Here is a 16,718-nt window from a genome sequence, read left to right on the forward strand (position 1 = left end):
AGATAGCTCCATTTAACTGAATCTCTATGTAGGTTTCTTTTAAATACATAAGGAGGCATCCATTAAATAATGTATTTTAATTTTTTATATATTTATGCATTTATCATATTTATTACTGCATTACTCATTAGATGTATGACCATGTAGTGATCATATTCCCTTGGTACAAAGTTTTGTATCATATTCCCATGATATAAAGAACTGTATCAGAGGACTTTTTTAGGTCCTTTTTAGCTAACTACACTAATAGCTTCATTATTAAATAGTGATTTGTCATTTAAATGCATCATCAAAGTTAACCTCTCATGCCACCAAAAAATGGAAAAAAAAAATCTATGCTGTAGAGTGCAAATTTTGCACTTAATATTTGAAGTGCATCAGAATCACCTGTAAAACTTTTCTAAAAAGAAAGATTTCTGTCTATATTTTTTAAACAAATGATTCTCATCTCAGATGGTAAAGAATCTGCCTGCAGTGCAGAAGACCTGGGTTCAAAACCTAGATTGGGAAGTTCCCTGGAGAAGGGAATGGCAGCCCACTCCAGTATTCTTGACTAGAAAATCCAGTGGACAAAGGAGCCTGGAGGGCTACAGTCCATGGGGTTGCAAAGAATCAGACATGACTGAGTGACAAACACTTTCACTTTTCACCAAAAACTGAGAGAGTATAGAAAGTTTAAAATATAGGTGAAGTTCAGCCAATTATCTTAGAACTTTCTCAATTTCACATGCATGGTCAACATAAGAATACATGATAAGAAAAATTCAAAGATGAAATAAGAATTTTAAATGTGCTTAATTTCTTATCCACTCTACTAAAAACATTTTTATCTAATGGAATAGATCATTCATATGCCTCAGTGCTGTGAAAGGAGGCACAGGTAATGCTGTGTGAGTTCAGAAGGAGACGTTACAGATAGCATATCTGAACAGGCTTCACAAAGGAGGATGCTTTCACCTGGGTGTTAAATGATAGAATAGGATGATTCTAATATTTGTAGAGGACTCATAGTTTACAGAGCCTCTTTTTCTCATTTTATTATTTGGTTCTCATAACTGTCCAGTGACATTAACAGGAGAGTGTGGATGGGGAAACTAATCAAAGAGTTCAGTTGCTGTGGGGTTGGGGTTGCTAGAGATCCAGAAGAGACTGAATATTACACTAAAAGTTGAAACAATTCCTAAATGTAGTGGAATTGTTAAAGGCTTTCAGGTTAGAAAGTAGCCTTAGCTTGTTCCCTTTTGTGATGATCCTGAAATTTTTTTAAACCTTAGCAACTAAGTACATTATAATTTGTGAAGAAAGGTAGAGGATGCAGAGAGAACTTTGGAAAAAGAGAATGAATTGTCTTGAAGTAGTGGATTTGAATTTGCTGTATCCGGAAAATTTATGCATGTTTTGTAATTGACCATAAGAAATTATAAGTAGCAATAAGAAATAAGAAATTTAAATTCAGAAAAGGATTGTAAGTTGTAAATGGTAGATTTTCAGAAGACTAAAATTGGTATGAACAGTATGAAAAGACAAAATGATAGGATACTGAAAGAGGAATTCCCCAGGTCAGTAGGTGCCCATTGTGCTACTGGAGATCAGTGGAGAAATAACTCCAAAAAGAATGAAGGGATGGAACCAAAGCAAAAACAACACCCAGTTGTGGATGTGATGGTGATAGAAGCAAGGTCTGATGCTGTAAAGAGCAATATTGCATAGGAACCTGGAATGTTAGATCCATGAATCAAGGCAAATTGGAAGTGGTCAAACAGGAGATGGCAAGAGTGAATGTCGACATTCTAGGAATCAGCGAACTAAAATGGACTGGAATGGGTGAATTTAACTCAGATGACCATTATATCTACTACTATGGGCAGGAATCCCTCAGAAGAAATGGAGTAGCCATCATGGTCAACAAAAGAGTCCAAAATGCAGTACTTGGATGCAATCTCAAAAACGACAGAATGATCTCTATTCATTTCCAAGGCAAACCATTCAATATCACAGTAATCCAAGTCTATGCCCCAACCAGTAATGCTGAAGAAGGTGAAGTTGAATGGTTCTATGAAGACCTACAAGACCTTTTATAACTAACACCCAATAAAGATGTCCTTTTCATTATAGAGGGCTGAAATGCAAAAGTAGGAAGTCAAGAAACACCTGGAATAATGGGCAAATTTGGCCTTGGAATACGGAATGAAGCAGGGCAAAGGCTAATAGAGTTTTGCCAAGAGAATGCACTGGTCATAGCAAACACCCTCTTCCAACAACACAGGAGAAGACTCTACACATGGACATCACCAGATGGTCAACACCAAAATCAGATTGATTATATTCTTTGCAGCCAAAGATGGAGAAGCTCTATACAATCAGCAAAAACAAGACCGGGAGCTGACTGTGGCTAAGATCATGAGCTCCTTATTGCCAAATTCAGACTGAAATTGAAGAAAGTAGGGAAAACCACTAGACCATTCAGGTATGACCTAAATCAAATCCCTTATGATTATACAGTGGAAGTGAGAAATAGATTTAAGGGACTAGATCTGAGAGATAGAGTGCCTGATGAACTATGGACGGAGGTTCGTGACATTGTACAGGAGACAGGGATCAAGACCATCCCATGGAAAAGAAATGAAAAAAAGCAAAATGGCTGTCTGGGGAGGCCATACAAATAGCTGTGAAAAGAAGAGAAGCGAAAAGCAAAGGAGAAAAGGAAAGGTATAAGCATCTGAATGCAGAGTTCCAAAGAATAGCAAGGAGAGATAAGAAAGCCTTCCTCAGCGATCAATGCAAAGAAATAGAGGAAAACAATATAATGGGAAAGACTAAACATCTTTTCAAGAAAATTAGAGATACCAAGGGAACATTTCATGCAAAGATGGGCTCCATAAAGGACAGAAATGGTCTGGACCTAACAGAAGCAGAAGATATGAAGAAGAGGTGGCAAGAATACACAGAAGAACTGTGCAAAAAAGATCTTCCTGACCAAGATAATCACGATTTTGTGATCACTCACCTAGAGCCAGACATCATGGAATGTGAAGTCAAGTGGGCCTTAGAAAGCATCACTACGAACAAAGCTAGTGGAGGTGATGGCATTCCAGTTGAGCTATTTCAAATCCTGAAAGATGATGCTGTGAAAGTGCTGCACTCAATATGCCAGCAAATTTGGAAAACTCAGCAGTGGCCACAGGACGGGAAAAGGTCAGTTTTCATTCCAATCCCAAAGAAAGGCAATGCCAAAGAATGCTCAGACTACCGCACAATTGCACTCATCTCACACGCTAGTAAAGTAATGCTCAAAATTCTCCAAACCAGGCTTCAGCAATATGTGAACCGTGAAATTCCAGATGTTCAAGCTGGTTTTAGAAAAGGCAGAGGAACCAGAGATCAAATTGCCAACATCCGCTGGATCATCTAAAAAGCAAAAGAGTTCCGCAAAAACATCTATTTCTGCTTTATTGACTATGCCAAAGCCTTTGACTGTGTGGATCACAATAAACTGGAAAATTCTGAGAGAGATGGGAATACCAGACCACCTGACCTGCATTGAGAAACCTGCATGCAGGTCAGGAAGCAACAGTTAGAACTGGACATGGAACAACAGACTGGTTCCAAACAGGAAAAGGAGCACGTCAAGGCTGTATATTGTCACCCTGCTTATTTAACTTATATGCAGAGTACATCATGAGAAATGCTGGGCTGGAGGAAGTACAAGCTAGAATCAAGATTGCCGGGAGAAATATCAATAACCTCAGATATGCAGATGACACCGCCCTTATGGCAGAAAGTGAAGAGTAACTAAGGAGCCTCTTGATGAACGTGAAAGAGGAGAGTGAAAAAGTTGGCTTAAAGCTCAACATTCAGAAAACGAAGATCATGGCATCTGGTCCCATCACTTCGTGGGAAATAGATGGAGAAACAGTGGAAACAGTGTCAGACTTTATTTTTCTGGGCTCCAAAATCACTGCAGATGGTAACTGCAGCCATGAAAGTAAAAGACGCTTACTCCTTGGAAAGACGGTTATGACCAATCTAGATAGCAGAGACATTATTAAAAAGCAGAGACATTACTTTGCCAACAAAGGTCCATCTAGTCAAGGCTATGGTTTTTCCAGTGGTCATGTATGGATGTGAGAGTTAGACTGTGAAGAAATTGAGCGCTGAAGAATTGATGCTTTTGAACTATGGTGTTTGAGAAGACTCTTGAGACTCCCTTGAACTGCAAGGAGATCCAACCAGTCCATTCTGAAGGAGATCAGCCCTGGGATTTCTTTGGAGGGAATGATGCTGAAGCTGAAACTCCAGGACTTTGGCCACCTCATGCGAAGAGCTGACTCATTGGAAAAGACTCTGATGCTGGGAGGGATTGTGGGCAGGAGGAGAAGGGGACGACAGAGGATGAGATGGCTGGATGGCATCACTGACGCGATGGACGTGAGTTTGAGTGAATTCCGGGAGTTGGTGATGGACAGGGAGGCCTGGCGTGCTGCGGTTCATGGGGTCACAAAGAGTTGGACACAACTGAGCGACTGAACTGAACTGAAAATTGGTATAATATATCTGATCTTATTCATTCTGCAAACACTTATTCAGAGGTCTGCCAACTCCTGTGCTAACCGCAGAAGATACTAACCACATGAGATACTGTCCCTGCTATTTAGGATTCTCAAAGAATGAGTAGGAGATAGGTAGGAATTTACCAGCTATGTAAAGTGATATGCAGAGTTAAGGCCTGCTTTGTGCAACTGTAAGTAAGGGTTACACAGCATGTAAGGAACTCAGAGGACATGAAGCTGGCAAAGTCCTGTTCCTCCCTGTCATCCGTAATTTACCATATGCAGGCGATATGATACACACACATAATTGTTCAAAACAGACTATTTTATCTCTTTCTATTCAAACGAACAGATATTCCAAATCACTAGAGGCATTATTTATAACTGGAATTCAAGTGGATAATCAACAAATTCCCAACTAAAAGCTTGATGCAGTTACATTTGAGTCATCAGTAAAAGTTTCAAAGTCTGAATACTTTTCAGATAACTTTCAGTACGTTCATTATTCTGATACCTTACTTATTTGGAAAGTTTGTAATTGCCTTCTTCATATGGATTACATTTCTCTGCTTATTTTGATAAATAATATTACTTAATAAGTAAAATAATATTATTTAGTGCATCTTTATGAAAGTTTCCATAAGCCATCCTTTTTAACAAAAAAATCTAGATTTGTAATAAACTTTAATCACCATAAGTTTATGAAGCATTTATATTTTAATCACCATAAGGTTATAATATTTTGTATTATGGTTAGTAAGGCTTATAAACTTGAAAATTAAATAAATTGAAGCTAAAATGCTATCTTTTCCAGATTATTCTCAAGTAAAAAAAAAGAAATTTATTTATATATTAAAAAAGAGTAAACAAGGCTACCCATTGAAGAAAACTGCATGTTTAGAATACTGTGTTTGTTTATTCAGCTTTTGTTTCAGAGTTGTATTTTAAAAAGATAAGCTAGTAAGTGTTGATAATTTTTTAGAAGGTATTCAGTGGTAATATTTTTCTTTTACAGGTTGAAGAAGAAGGCTTACAAATTTGTGTTGAAATATGTGGTTGTGCTCTACAACTAGATCTTCATGATGATCCTAAAACTAAATGTCTAATTTATAAAACAATTGCACATTTTTTACCAAATGATTTGGAGATTCTCAGGATTTGTGCACTCTCAATATTTTTTCTTGAACGCTCCTTGGAAGCTTATCATACTGTTGAAGAGCTTTACAAACGTCCAGATGAAGAATACAATGAAGGCACAAGTAGTGTTCAAAATCGTGTTCGTTTTGAATTACTTCCAATTTTGAAAAAGGGATTGTTTTTTGATCCTGAATTCTGGAACTTCATAATGATTAAGAAAAACTGTGTAGCATTACTGAGTGACAAATCAGCAGTTAGATTTCTAAATGAAAGTGCACTGGAAAATTCTACAGGTAATGTAAAAAAGGCATTGGATCAGCACGGTTTAGAGGAAGGGCTTGACTCTCTTACAGATCAGAGCCCTGGAGAGCTTGATCCTGATGATATATCTGGAGTGCAACCAAAAGGCCCTATTAATGCAAAGAAAAACCTTACAGCTCTTAATGCTTCCAGAGTAGATCACAATGTCCCAAGGCATCGGTGTATGTTATGTAACAAGGAATTTCTAGGTGGTCACATTGTAAGGCATGCCCAGGCTCATCAGAAAAAGGGCAGTTTTTCATGTGTGATATGTGGCAGGAAATTTAGAAACAGAGGACTTATGCAGAAGCATTTAAAGAATCACGTTAAGAAAATACAGAGACAGCAAATTGCTGCAGCTCAGCAAGAGGATCAAGAAAATCCTGCTTTGGAAGAAATGAATTGTTCTGATACTTTCATTTCATTTGAAAATGGGAATTCTGATAATAAGGATTTGGAAGTAGAGACTGTTACTGGTTCCAGTGATGGAAACAAAGATGTCATCCCTGCACACGTGGGTGAATTCACTGAAATTCCTGTAAATGTATCAGAAGATGTTATTGAAAACATTACTGAAAATGGCAGCCCTGATACTTCTTTAAATAATGTCTCAGAGCCATTACCTATCTGTGTGGATGATTATGAGGAAGAAGAAGATGAGGAAGGTGACTATGAAGAAGATGACTATGACCTGAATCAAGAAAGTTCAGTACTTCATAAAATCAATGGAGCTGTGTGCCATCCAAAAGACATATATGCGACAGACCAAGAAGGAAATTTTAAGTGCCCTGCTCTTGGCTGTGTCAGGATATTTAAAAGAATTGGATTTCTGAATAAGCATGCAAGGACTGTACATCCAACTGATTTAAATGTGCGGCAAACAGTAATGAAGTGGAGCAAAGGAAAATGCAAATTTTGTCAAAGGCAGTTTGAAGATTCTCAGCATTTTATAGATCACCTTAATAGACACAGCTATCCAAATGTGTATTTTTGTTTGCATTTTAATTGCAATGAATCATTTAAGCTGCCATTCCAACTTGCTCAGCACACAAAAAGTCACAGGATATTTCAAGCTCAGTGTAGTTTTCCAGAATGCCATGAGCTTTTTGAAGATCTTCCTCTGCTATATGAACATGAAGCTCAGCACTATTTAAGTAAAACACCAGAATCATCTGCACAGCCAAGTGAAGCAATTCTTTGGGATGTTCTTACAGACTCCAAATCTAATCATCAGGAAAAAGACTCATCTGGTAATGAGAGACAGACCACTAGTCTCCCAGTTTCTATTAGCAAATCAAGGAAAGAGATTACAGAACCAAAGACATGTATAGAAAGTATGGAAAAGAAAACAGACAGTTTAATTCAGAATGGAGATGAACATTCTGATGACACTGTTTCTGATACAAGCTTGACAGACCAAAAGATGCCTGACATAGAGCCAAATTCTGAAAATAATTGTAGTATTAATGATTTAGTCAATGGACACAGTGGAATAGAGCAGACACCTTTAGTTTCATCAGATCCTGCTTTGAAAATTGATACAAGTAGAATCAGGACAGAAAACGGTTCCATTTTACCCAGTGTTGTACCACAAGAACACAATACCCTGCCAGTATCTCAGGCACCTTCCAAACCAAATCCGACGAGCGAACACACTTCATATGGCTTAATTTTAACAAAGCCATATGTCAGACCATTGCCTCCCAGTTACCTTGATGAACGGTACCTTAGTATGCCAAAACGCAGAAAATTTCTGACTGATAGGGTAGATGCCTGTTCTGATCAAGATAACGTTTGTAAAAAATCAGTGAAAAGATTAAGATGTGGCAAATGCCTGACCACCTACTGTAATGCAGAAGCACTTGAGGCTCACCTTGCACAAAAGAAATGTCAGACCCTCTTTGGATTTGATTCAGATGATGAAAGTAAGTCTGCTGTCTTCTCAGTAGGTATATCTGTAGAAGTAGAAAATGCCATAAATCGTCATAAGGTTAAAAAAATTAACATTTGTATAACACAGATAATAAAGCACTACTCCATACATTATTTCCTGTAATCCATACAACCACCATAAGGTTCTGTTCCTGTTTTATATATCAAGGAACTGACATTCACAAGTAATTTGCATAGGCCTAGGCCTATGAACTTGTGGAAGCCAGAACTTAAACACAATTTTTTCATACTTTTTGGATCATACATTTTAACTATCTGAGGCTTTTCTTCATTCCATGTTTTTATGTAGTAAGAAATCTGAAGACAAACTAATTATGATGAAAGTGTTTTTCATCTGCATGCCAGAATATAAAACAAGTGAAGCTGAGCCTCTATTACAAAAACAAAAATTTTTAAAAAACAAAAAATAAAAACAAAATAATTGAAAAGCAAACTGAGCTAAAGAAGAACATGCTTTTCTACTAGTATTAATATTCTTTGAATGAGTAAGGGTATAAACAAACAGGAAATCTAACTTAGAATACTAGATGAACATCTATAAAATATGAATTAACAGACGTGTTCTGTTTTACAGGTGCCTGATAAAAATGTTTCAGAAAGATCTGTCGATCAAGCAGTAGTGTGCAAAAAGCACTACAAGAAAATGCATCATCAGTTTGCTATTTCCCTGATGGCCTTAATTTTAGAGCGATCTTGGATTACTAAAGATAAAGACAAAGCACATTTTCTAGAATGAACCCACAGAGGAGATGTGCTGGTTTAGACTCCAAAAGGGTTATTACAAAACTCCCAAAGTACCAGTTATCCAGAAAAAACTTTTTTTTTTTACAAAGTTGATGATGATCAATAGCAGCATGTTCAGTTTCGCTTATGTGAGAAACACGTTGAGGCAACTAGTCAAAAAGAATAACCAGCTATGGCCTTACAGAAAGGGAAAAATAACCCATTATATAGATATATATAAAAGAAGGAGTGGTTTACAATAAACAATTTAAAGTATTCTACAAATAGGATTCTTGTCATGCGTAATCAGATTTTGTCCTTCTTTTGGATCAAACATGCTTAAGGAACCATTTCTATTTGGTTTATTATTATTTAGAAACTGACAGAATAAAACTTGACTTATCACCATCCTAGCCATAAAAGATTGTAACTTGTTTCCAGAGGATTGATTAGGTCAGAGTTCAATGAATGACATGCCAGCATTGAAAATTAACAGGAGGCAAAACAATAGTGCTTTGCTAATGAGCTCTTGACAGAACCTTCCACTTTCCATTTTTATAATACCAATGAGCTGTAAAGCAGCAGCCTCAATAGAAAACATACTACCAGTAACTCTGAGGAGAGATGGGAGGAATGTACGACCATTAAAGGCTGTCTTAGATGTCTTAGTTGAAAGAAAACACTGAATTGCAAATTTTTCAATGTGAATAATGGTATAAGCACACTGGGATATTTCTATTTGTATATAGAGTAGTGTTAGGACATTGCTTGATGATTCATAGTAAGGTCCTTTAGACATTAATGTGAGTTATCTAAGTACAGTCCTATGAAAATAACTGGCTGTAAAAAAAAAATACGCAGCTAAGAATCAGGTCAAGAATTCATTGGTTTTTTTTTTTTCAATTAGGAGAGTTTATTCTAAAATAAGCCATATTACTCATGCTTTCTTATTTATTGCTGATAAATTTGGCCTGAATAGTGATTTTTATATATAAAAGGAAATATTTACACAAAAACTTGCACAGCAAGAACACAGTAAGATATATTGATGCATTTATTTTCTTTGATGACCAGTAATTTTCCTAAGGAAGATTTTTACTTAATAGCCCATAAATTGTTTAAAAAGTTTTTAAAAATAACCTCTCAGATGTGTTCCACTTGTATAGTCTTTAAAAGAAGAAGCTTAAAGACTTCCTTTTACCTAATAGGGTATTAATTTATAGCAGGGGTAAAATGAACAAAAGCTGCAAAGGTAGATACTTTAAAGACAGAGCTATTAACGTACAAATATGTCAACCAAATATTCCAGTTATTCCAACTGATACATTCTTGTTCAAAGTATATAATCTCATCAGACCCTACATTATAAATTTTTGGATATTCAAGCTTCTTAAATGAAGCTACTAAGGAAGTGAGACTTTTCTTCGTGGGCAGCATCCAGACTTTATTAAATTAGGATTTCCAGGTCATGATAAATCAGATATCAAAAATAATGTCCCAATTTTATTAGTTTATTTATCATAGGCATTTACTACTATGCAATTGATAGTCATCAATCCATTTCAATCAAATCAGGTTTTTGTTTTGTTACGTAGCCTATATTAGGCTATGGATTTTACATTTAAATAACATAAACAGCTTGATCAGATTTTAATGTCTTTTAAGGTCAACTAAAGAAAAAACCATTTTCCATGCTTCCTGATACTAAAATATAATACTTGAGTTCTATTTCAGTTCAGTCATGTAATAAAAATGCCTGTTTGGAGACTAGTTCATATGGGCAGTGAAGTTATTTTGAAATATTTTTGCTTTGTATGTTTTCCAGAAGTTTAAAATCACAGCTTAACATTTTATCACATTTTTAACTTTTTGTTTTTTTATAAGTTGTAACTATTGACGTAAATCCATGTCTGCAGATTGTTTTCATTCATTCTGTAGTTCATACCAAAATATTTTAAACATATTCCACTTGTTATTTTTTTGTCTTTAATTTGAGGTTTTATTTCTACTTTTGTTTTGCTAAGGGAAAACTTTCTGAAAGACTGAGATCAAATTGGTTTATACATCAAGAGATTGTTTTGTAAAATTCTATTGGACCACATTGTTCTGTTTCTAACCTCTTATCAAATAATTGCTATTGAAAGAATATGTGCATTTTCTTATGTATGCCTTATAAAACTTACATCATTTTGCTTTTATGAGGTGTGTAAACTTCCAACAGTTTTAATGTGGGATTTAGAAGACAAGAAAGCTTTCTTCTTATTCCTCAAAATCTTCTCTTTTTTTTCCCTCTACTCCTTCTATTTTAAGGATGTGTTTATCTTACATGGACCAGGTTTCAATCCTTCATTGTCAAATAAAAGTTTCCATTGAAATATTAAATACTAGCTTTCTGCTATGTTTCAGTAAGGTCAAAAGAATAGCAAATCTGAAATTTTGCTGCTCAGATATTATGGAGAAGATAGAAAAGGAGACCCTTCGTGGACAAGGACACTGGTACTTTGGGCTTTAGCCATATTTTTTTTTTCCTTTTAAACCACCAATTATATAATGAAAAGATAACTTATAACATCAAACTTGTGATTCTCTTCAAATCGCACTTGAAAGTACAGCCGTACTCCTTTCATATTTGGTTCAAACTGTAGTATGGGTGGAAAAACCTAAAAGAATGGTAGTGTTTATTTTTTAATTTATTTGGTACTGTAAAACACCTTTTGAGAATGACTAAATGCTGCATATGCATTTTGGAATTGTTAATATGTGAAAGGTATTACAGATTCAGCAAGAAAGGAAATTTGTGCTTCCTTGTTGAACATTAAATTATTTTACTTTGCATTTTATAAGAGTACAAATTAAAACTGAGCCATTGAACTGCAATAAATCAACAATAGTGTCTCATTTCAAGAAATTTTTTGTACTGTACATAGATTTGTTCAATAAAACATTGTCCTTGTTGGTAATGAAGTGTTCAGTTTTATGTAGCACATTACTTCAAAAGGAATTAGGCTTAAGGTAGATGTTAAATAAGAAATTTATAATTATCTTTCATAAGAGAATGAGGTATTTCAGTTAATACTACCATATTCAGATTATTGAGTGATTTAAAAATACATGGAAAACCAAAAACTAAAAAGTTTACACAAAATAGATATTTTTAGACATTGTTTAAACTAATGTCCATATGCAGGAATTATAAGTTGATAGAACACTGTTTACTAAAGTTATTTCAGGTAAGTAGTTTCAGTATGAAATAGTAGCCTCTGCAGACTTAGTACATGGAAGACAAATGTCAGAACTCTACAGGACAGTGGATGGACTGATCTACATTGGTAATTCTTCAGAGACGAAGAGCCTGTGGTGGAACTTAAAGACTGTGAAGTCATTTTGAAATAAGATGTACATTATGGTAATTGCTTCCTACAGAAGCACCTCAGTGGGAACATGTTTAAGCCAGTTAGTAATCTGTATCTAAAAGTGAGGTCCTTGGTCATGAGGGCTTCTCTCTTGGCTCACTAACAAAGGTAAACCTCCTATACTTTCTGCTATAATTTTCAACTTGGAAAAGTGAGGGCTGAAGTAGAAAGAGAAGCTCTCTGATGCGATGATAGCACTGCAAATGAAAGAACAGATATCCTATTACAGTGATTTGCAAATATTCAAATGTTATGCTTTGAAAAACACTATGAGAAAGTTATTAAAGCATTCCAGGGCTGAGATCTAGGATTCACCATCTATGATTCATGGTCATATGATCTTAGATGATTAAATAAATGCATTGAGGTATTTAGATATAAAGTTACTGGGGTTATCTCGACTTCCTATTTTTTCCTTTTCTGAAATTTGAGGAATGCTGGGAAGCAACTGAATATTAAATACATTTCCAAGACAAATGAGTTAGATTGCTTTCAGAACATAAAATTCATACTGATTTTAAGAATCAGCCGATAATGAGGCCAGAAGTTTGTGCTGTATATCCACCCATACCTGGAATGGAGGCAATCCAGTATTACTTCGAATAAAAACTAAAAATGGTAGAGAGATCCATGCCTTATTGGGTGCTGCAAATGGAGAAAAAATTACTGTGTACCAGCTTACTTTATGTGTGTTACCTCTAATTGTTAAAACAACCCAAATATGGTTAGCAGCAGTGCTTTTTAGAGACAAAGCCTCAGGAAGGTTAAGTAACCTGGCTAGTCATAGCTAATAAATGCAGAGGTGGGACTGAAAAATCTGGTTTCCTCCTAAAACCACGTCATGTGATTTCCATTCTGCCACGCAGTTTTCCCTACAAATGTGGGACACAAGTGGCTCTGATAATATCCAAACAGAGAGGGTTAGACTTGCCTGAGGATCAGTGATTTCAGAGACAAAGGATGAAGTCTGGTAGAGACATGGCTGGTTGCTGTTTCATTTTCTACTAGCAGTGATTCTTTAAAGTGTGGTCCCCAGAACAGCACATCTGAGAACTTATTAGAAATGCTAAATTTGGGGGACTTCTCTGGCAGTGCAGTGGTTAGGACTTGGTACTTTCACAGGATTCCATAAGTCACAAGGATGTGGTTGTGCCCCTGCCCCCAAGAAAACAGACATGCTAAATTTTTGATCATCTGAGGGACCAATGTGTCTTTAAGTCATCTAGGTGGTTTTGATACACACTAATGTTTGAAAAGGACTTCCCTGGTAGCTCAGATGGTAAAGCATCTGTCTACAATGTGGGAGACCTGGGTTCGAGCCCTGGGTTGGGAAGATCCCCTGGAGAAGGAAATGGCAATCCACTCCAGTACTATTGCCTGGAAAATCTCATGGACAGAGGAGCCTGGTAGGCTACAGTCTATGGGGTTGCAAAGAATCAACAAGGTTCTTCATATTTCCCTAGCAGGTAAACTGTTAGAAACCCAATTTCCAGGGCGTTTAAGGAAGTCACCTTTAATAGGTTTTAAACAACTGCTGTTGAATGAATGAATATTTTTACCAGCTCTTATACCCCAAATCTGCTAGTCTAGAAAACTTTTTTTTTTTTCCCATGAAGTAGTCAGTGAAACTACCAGAATGTAGTTTAATGAGAAAAGCTCAAAGATGTGAGATCAAATGTATTCAAATTCTAGCATGATAGCTTTAAGGCGACAGCCCATCCCACAGAGTTCAGACTTCCATGTTTGTTTAAAGGGGAGAGCCAGTCTTCAAAGTTTAAGAATTAAGTGTCTGAAGGGCCTAGGGCTGAGCCGGTCCAGTTAGAATTTTATTGACCTGACTTTCTTTTCATGTTATGGCTCCTGTACTGTCCTTGTTCCAGCCAAAAACAGCCATGCTGGTCCATGCATTTTTCCCTGCTGCTCCTTCTACCTGTACTACTTTTTCTGCTTCACTCATTCTTTGCTTAATCTTCTAGAGCATCATTACACTCTGCAGAAAGCAGATCTCTCTTGATAATTCTGGATTTCTCTATTGAAACCTATTTCTCCCAGTTTTCTCCTCTCAGTAAACAGCAACTCCAGTTGCCCAAACCAAAACTTTCCAGTAATACCTGACTTTTCATGTTTTCCACTCTCACCTGGACTATTGTATTAATCTTCTAGTTGAGTTCCCTGCCCTTATCCTTGCCTTTCTGGCAGTCTGTTCTAGACAGCAGCAGCCAAAATGATCCAGTCTGATTAAAATCCTCCAGTGGCTTTACAGTTCATTCATTTATTCAACAAATATTTATTGCATACTGACTATGTGCCAGCCTCTGTTAATAGACAACAGAAAAGAAAAAATATATATATAAAAACCTCTGAATGCCAGAACTCACATTCTATTGGGGGGGGAGGAGGGCGAGGTGCAAATGATAGCACTTCTGGTAACTGTCGAGCAGAGGAAATAATGAAGTAAGGGAAAGACAGCCACTCGGACATCTGAGGGAATGAAGACTCTGCCAGGTAAGAGCAAAGGCTCTGAGGCAAGTACCTGCATGGTAAGTTTAAGACACAAAAAACAAGAAAACCACTGTGACTAGTCTGAAGAGACTGAGAATAGGAAATGCAGACTGAGGTAAAAGATAAAAGCTGAAGTCTTTACAATGGACTGTAAGACTCTAGACTGCACTATTTGATACAGTAGCCACTAGCTACAAGTAACTGTTAAAATTCAAATAAAATTTAAAATTCACTGACTCAGCTATACTAGCTGCCTTACAAGAGCTCAATGGCTATGTGTGGTGGCTGACAATTACTATATTAACACAGATGTAAAAAAGTTTCATCTTAGAAAGCACTTTTGGACAGGTGGTTCTGTATCAGTGGTTCTCAACTGAGGGAATTTTGCACACACATCCCTCCCCCTGCACCCCAAGGAAATATTTGAGGAAGGAGATATTTTGGCAGCCCAACTAGGGGAGAAGGTGCTACTGGCATCCAATGGGTAGAGGTCAGGGATGCAGTTGGGCATTCTGTAATGCACAGGACAGACCCACAAAAAAGAATTATCCTGCCCAAAATGTTAATAATGCCTCTGTTGAGAAACCCTGCTCTAGATCAATCTTGACTATAGCTCTAACCTCACTTCTTACTGCCTTCTTGCACAAGCTGCTCCAGCCTCCTGGCCTCCTTCCTATATGCCAAGCACTCTGTTCTTTCCTGAGAACCTCTATTGCTGCTTTTTCCTAGAACACTTCTGTGGTTCAGTCTCTTACTTTTTTCAGATTTTCATTCAGTGTCACTTAGAGAAGCCTTTCTTCACAGCCTGTATAAAATAGCAACATCCTCTCCTCCATCCCTCTGACTTCTCACCATAGAATTTCCTGGCATTATTACATTTCTGTCTCCTACTAAAATGCAAGCTCCAAGCAGTGGCCACAGGACTGGAAAAGGTCAGTTTTCATTCCAATCCCAAAGAAAGGCAATGCCAAAGAATGATCAAACTACCACACAACTACACTATCTCACATGCTAGTAACGTAATGCTCAAAATTCTCCAAGTCAGGCTTCAGCAATACGTGAACCGTGAAATTCCAGATGTTCAAGCGGGTTTTAGAAAAGGCAGAGGAACCAGAGATCAAATTGCCAACATCTGCTGGATCATCAAAAAAGCAGGAGAGTTCTAGAAAAACATCTACTGCTACTTTTCTGACTATACCAAAGGCTTTGACTGTGTGGATCACAATAAGCTGTGGAAAATTCTGAAAGAGATGGGAATACCAGACCACCTGACCTGCCTCTTGAGAAACCTGTATGCAGGTCAGGAAGCAACAGAACTGGACATGGAACAACAGACTGGTTCCAAATAGGAAAAGGAGTATGTCAAGGCTGTATATTGTCACTCTGCTTATTTAACTTATATGCAGAGTACATCATGAGAAATGCTGGGCTGGAGGAAGCACAAGCTGGAATCAAGATTGCCAGGAGAAATATTAAGAACCTCAGATATGCAGATGACACCACCCTTGTGGCAGAAAGTGAAGAGGAACTAAGGAGCCTCTTGATGAAAAGTGAAAGAGGAGAGTGAAAAAGTTGGCTTAAAGCTCGGCATTCAGAAAACGAAGATCATGGCATCTGGTCCCATCACTTCACGGGAAATAGATTGGGAAACAGTGGAAACAGTGTCACACTATTTTTCTGGGCTCCAAAATCACTGCAGATGGTGATTGCAGCAATGAAATTAAAAGACGCTTACTCCTTGGAAGGAAAGTTATGACCAACCTAGACAGCATATTGAAAAGCAGAGACATTACTTTGCCAACAAAGGTCTGTCTAGTCAAGACTATGGTTTTTCCAGTAGTCATGTATGGATGTGAGAATTGGGCTAAAAAGAAAGCTGAGCGCAGAAGAATTGATGCTTTTGAACTGTGGTGTTGGAGAAGACTCTTGAGACTCCCTTGGACTGCAAGGAGATCCAACCAGTCCATCCTAAAGGAGATCAGTCCTGGGTGTTCATTGGAAGGACTGATATTGAAGCTGAAACTCCAGTACTTTGGCCACCTGATGTGAAGAGCTGACTCATTGGAAAAGACGCTTATGCTGGGAAAGACGGGGGGCAGGAGGAGAAGGGGACAACAGAGAATGAGATGGTTGGTTGGCA

General features: G+C 37.1%; 1 protein-coding gene across 2 annotated transcripts in view; it reads left to right on the forward strand.

Annotated features, from left to right (window-relative positions):
* ZNF654 (zinc finger protein 654) overlaps positions 1–11,623 on the forward strand; it is a 90,784-nt gene extending 79,161 nt beyond the window's left edge. Inside the window, exons 8-9 of one of the 2 annotated variants that reach the window (XM_042230402.2) lie at positions 5,566–7,912; positions 8,515–11,623. In XM_042230402.2, the coding sequence (XP_042086336.1) occupies positions 5,566–7,912; positions 8,515–8,522 (2,355 nt within the window). In that variant the 3' untranslated portion in view covers positions 8,523–11,623. Of the gene's footprint in view, positions 1–5,565 lie in introns of both variants that reach the window. The other variant, XM_042230391.2, reaches the window with a different exon arrangement.
* The last annotated feature ends 5,095 nt before the right edge of the window (positions 11,624–16,718 follow it).

This window comes from Ovis aries, chromosome 1, assembly GCF_016772045.2.
Source record: "Ovis aries strain OAR_USU_Benz2616 breed Rambouillet chromosome 1, ARS-UI_Ramb_v3.0, whole genome shotgun sequence".
Lineage (NCBI taxonomy): Eukaryota > Metazoa > Chordata > Mammalia > Artiodactyla > Bovidae > Ovis > Ovis aries.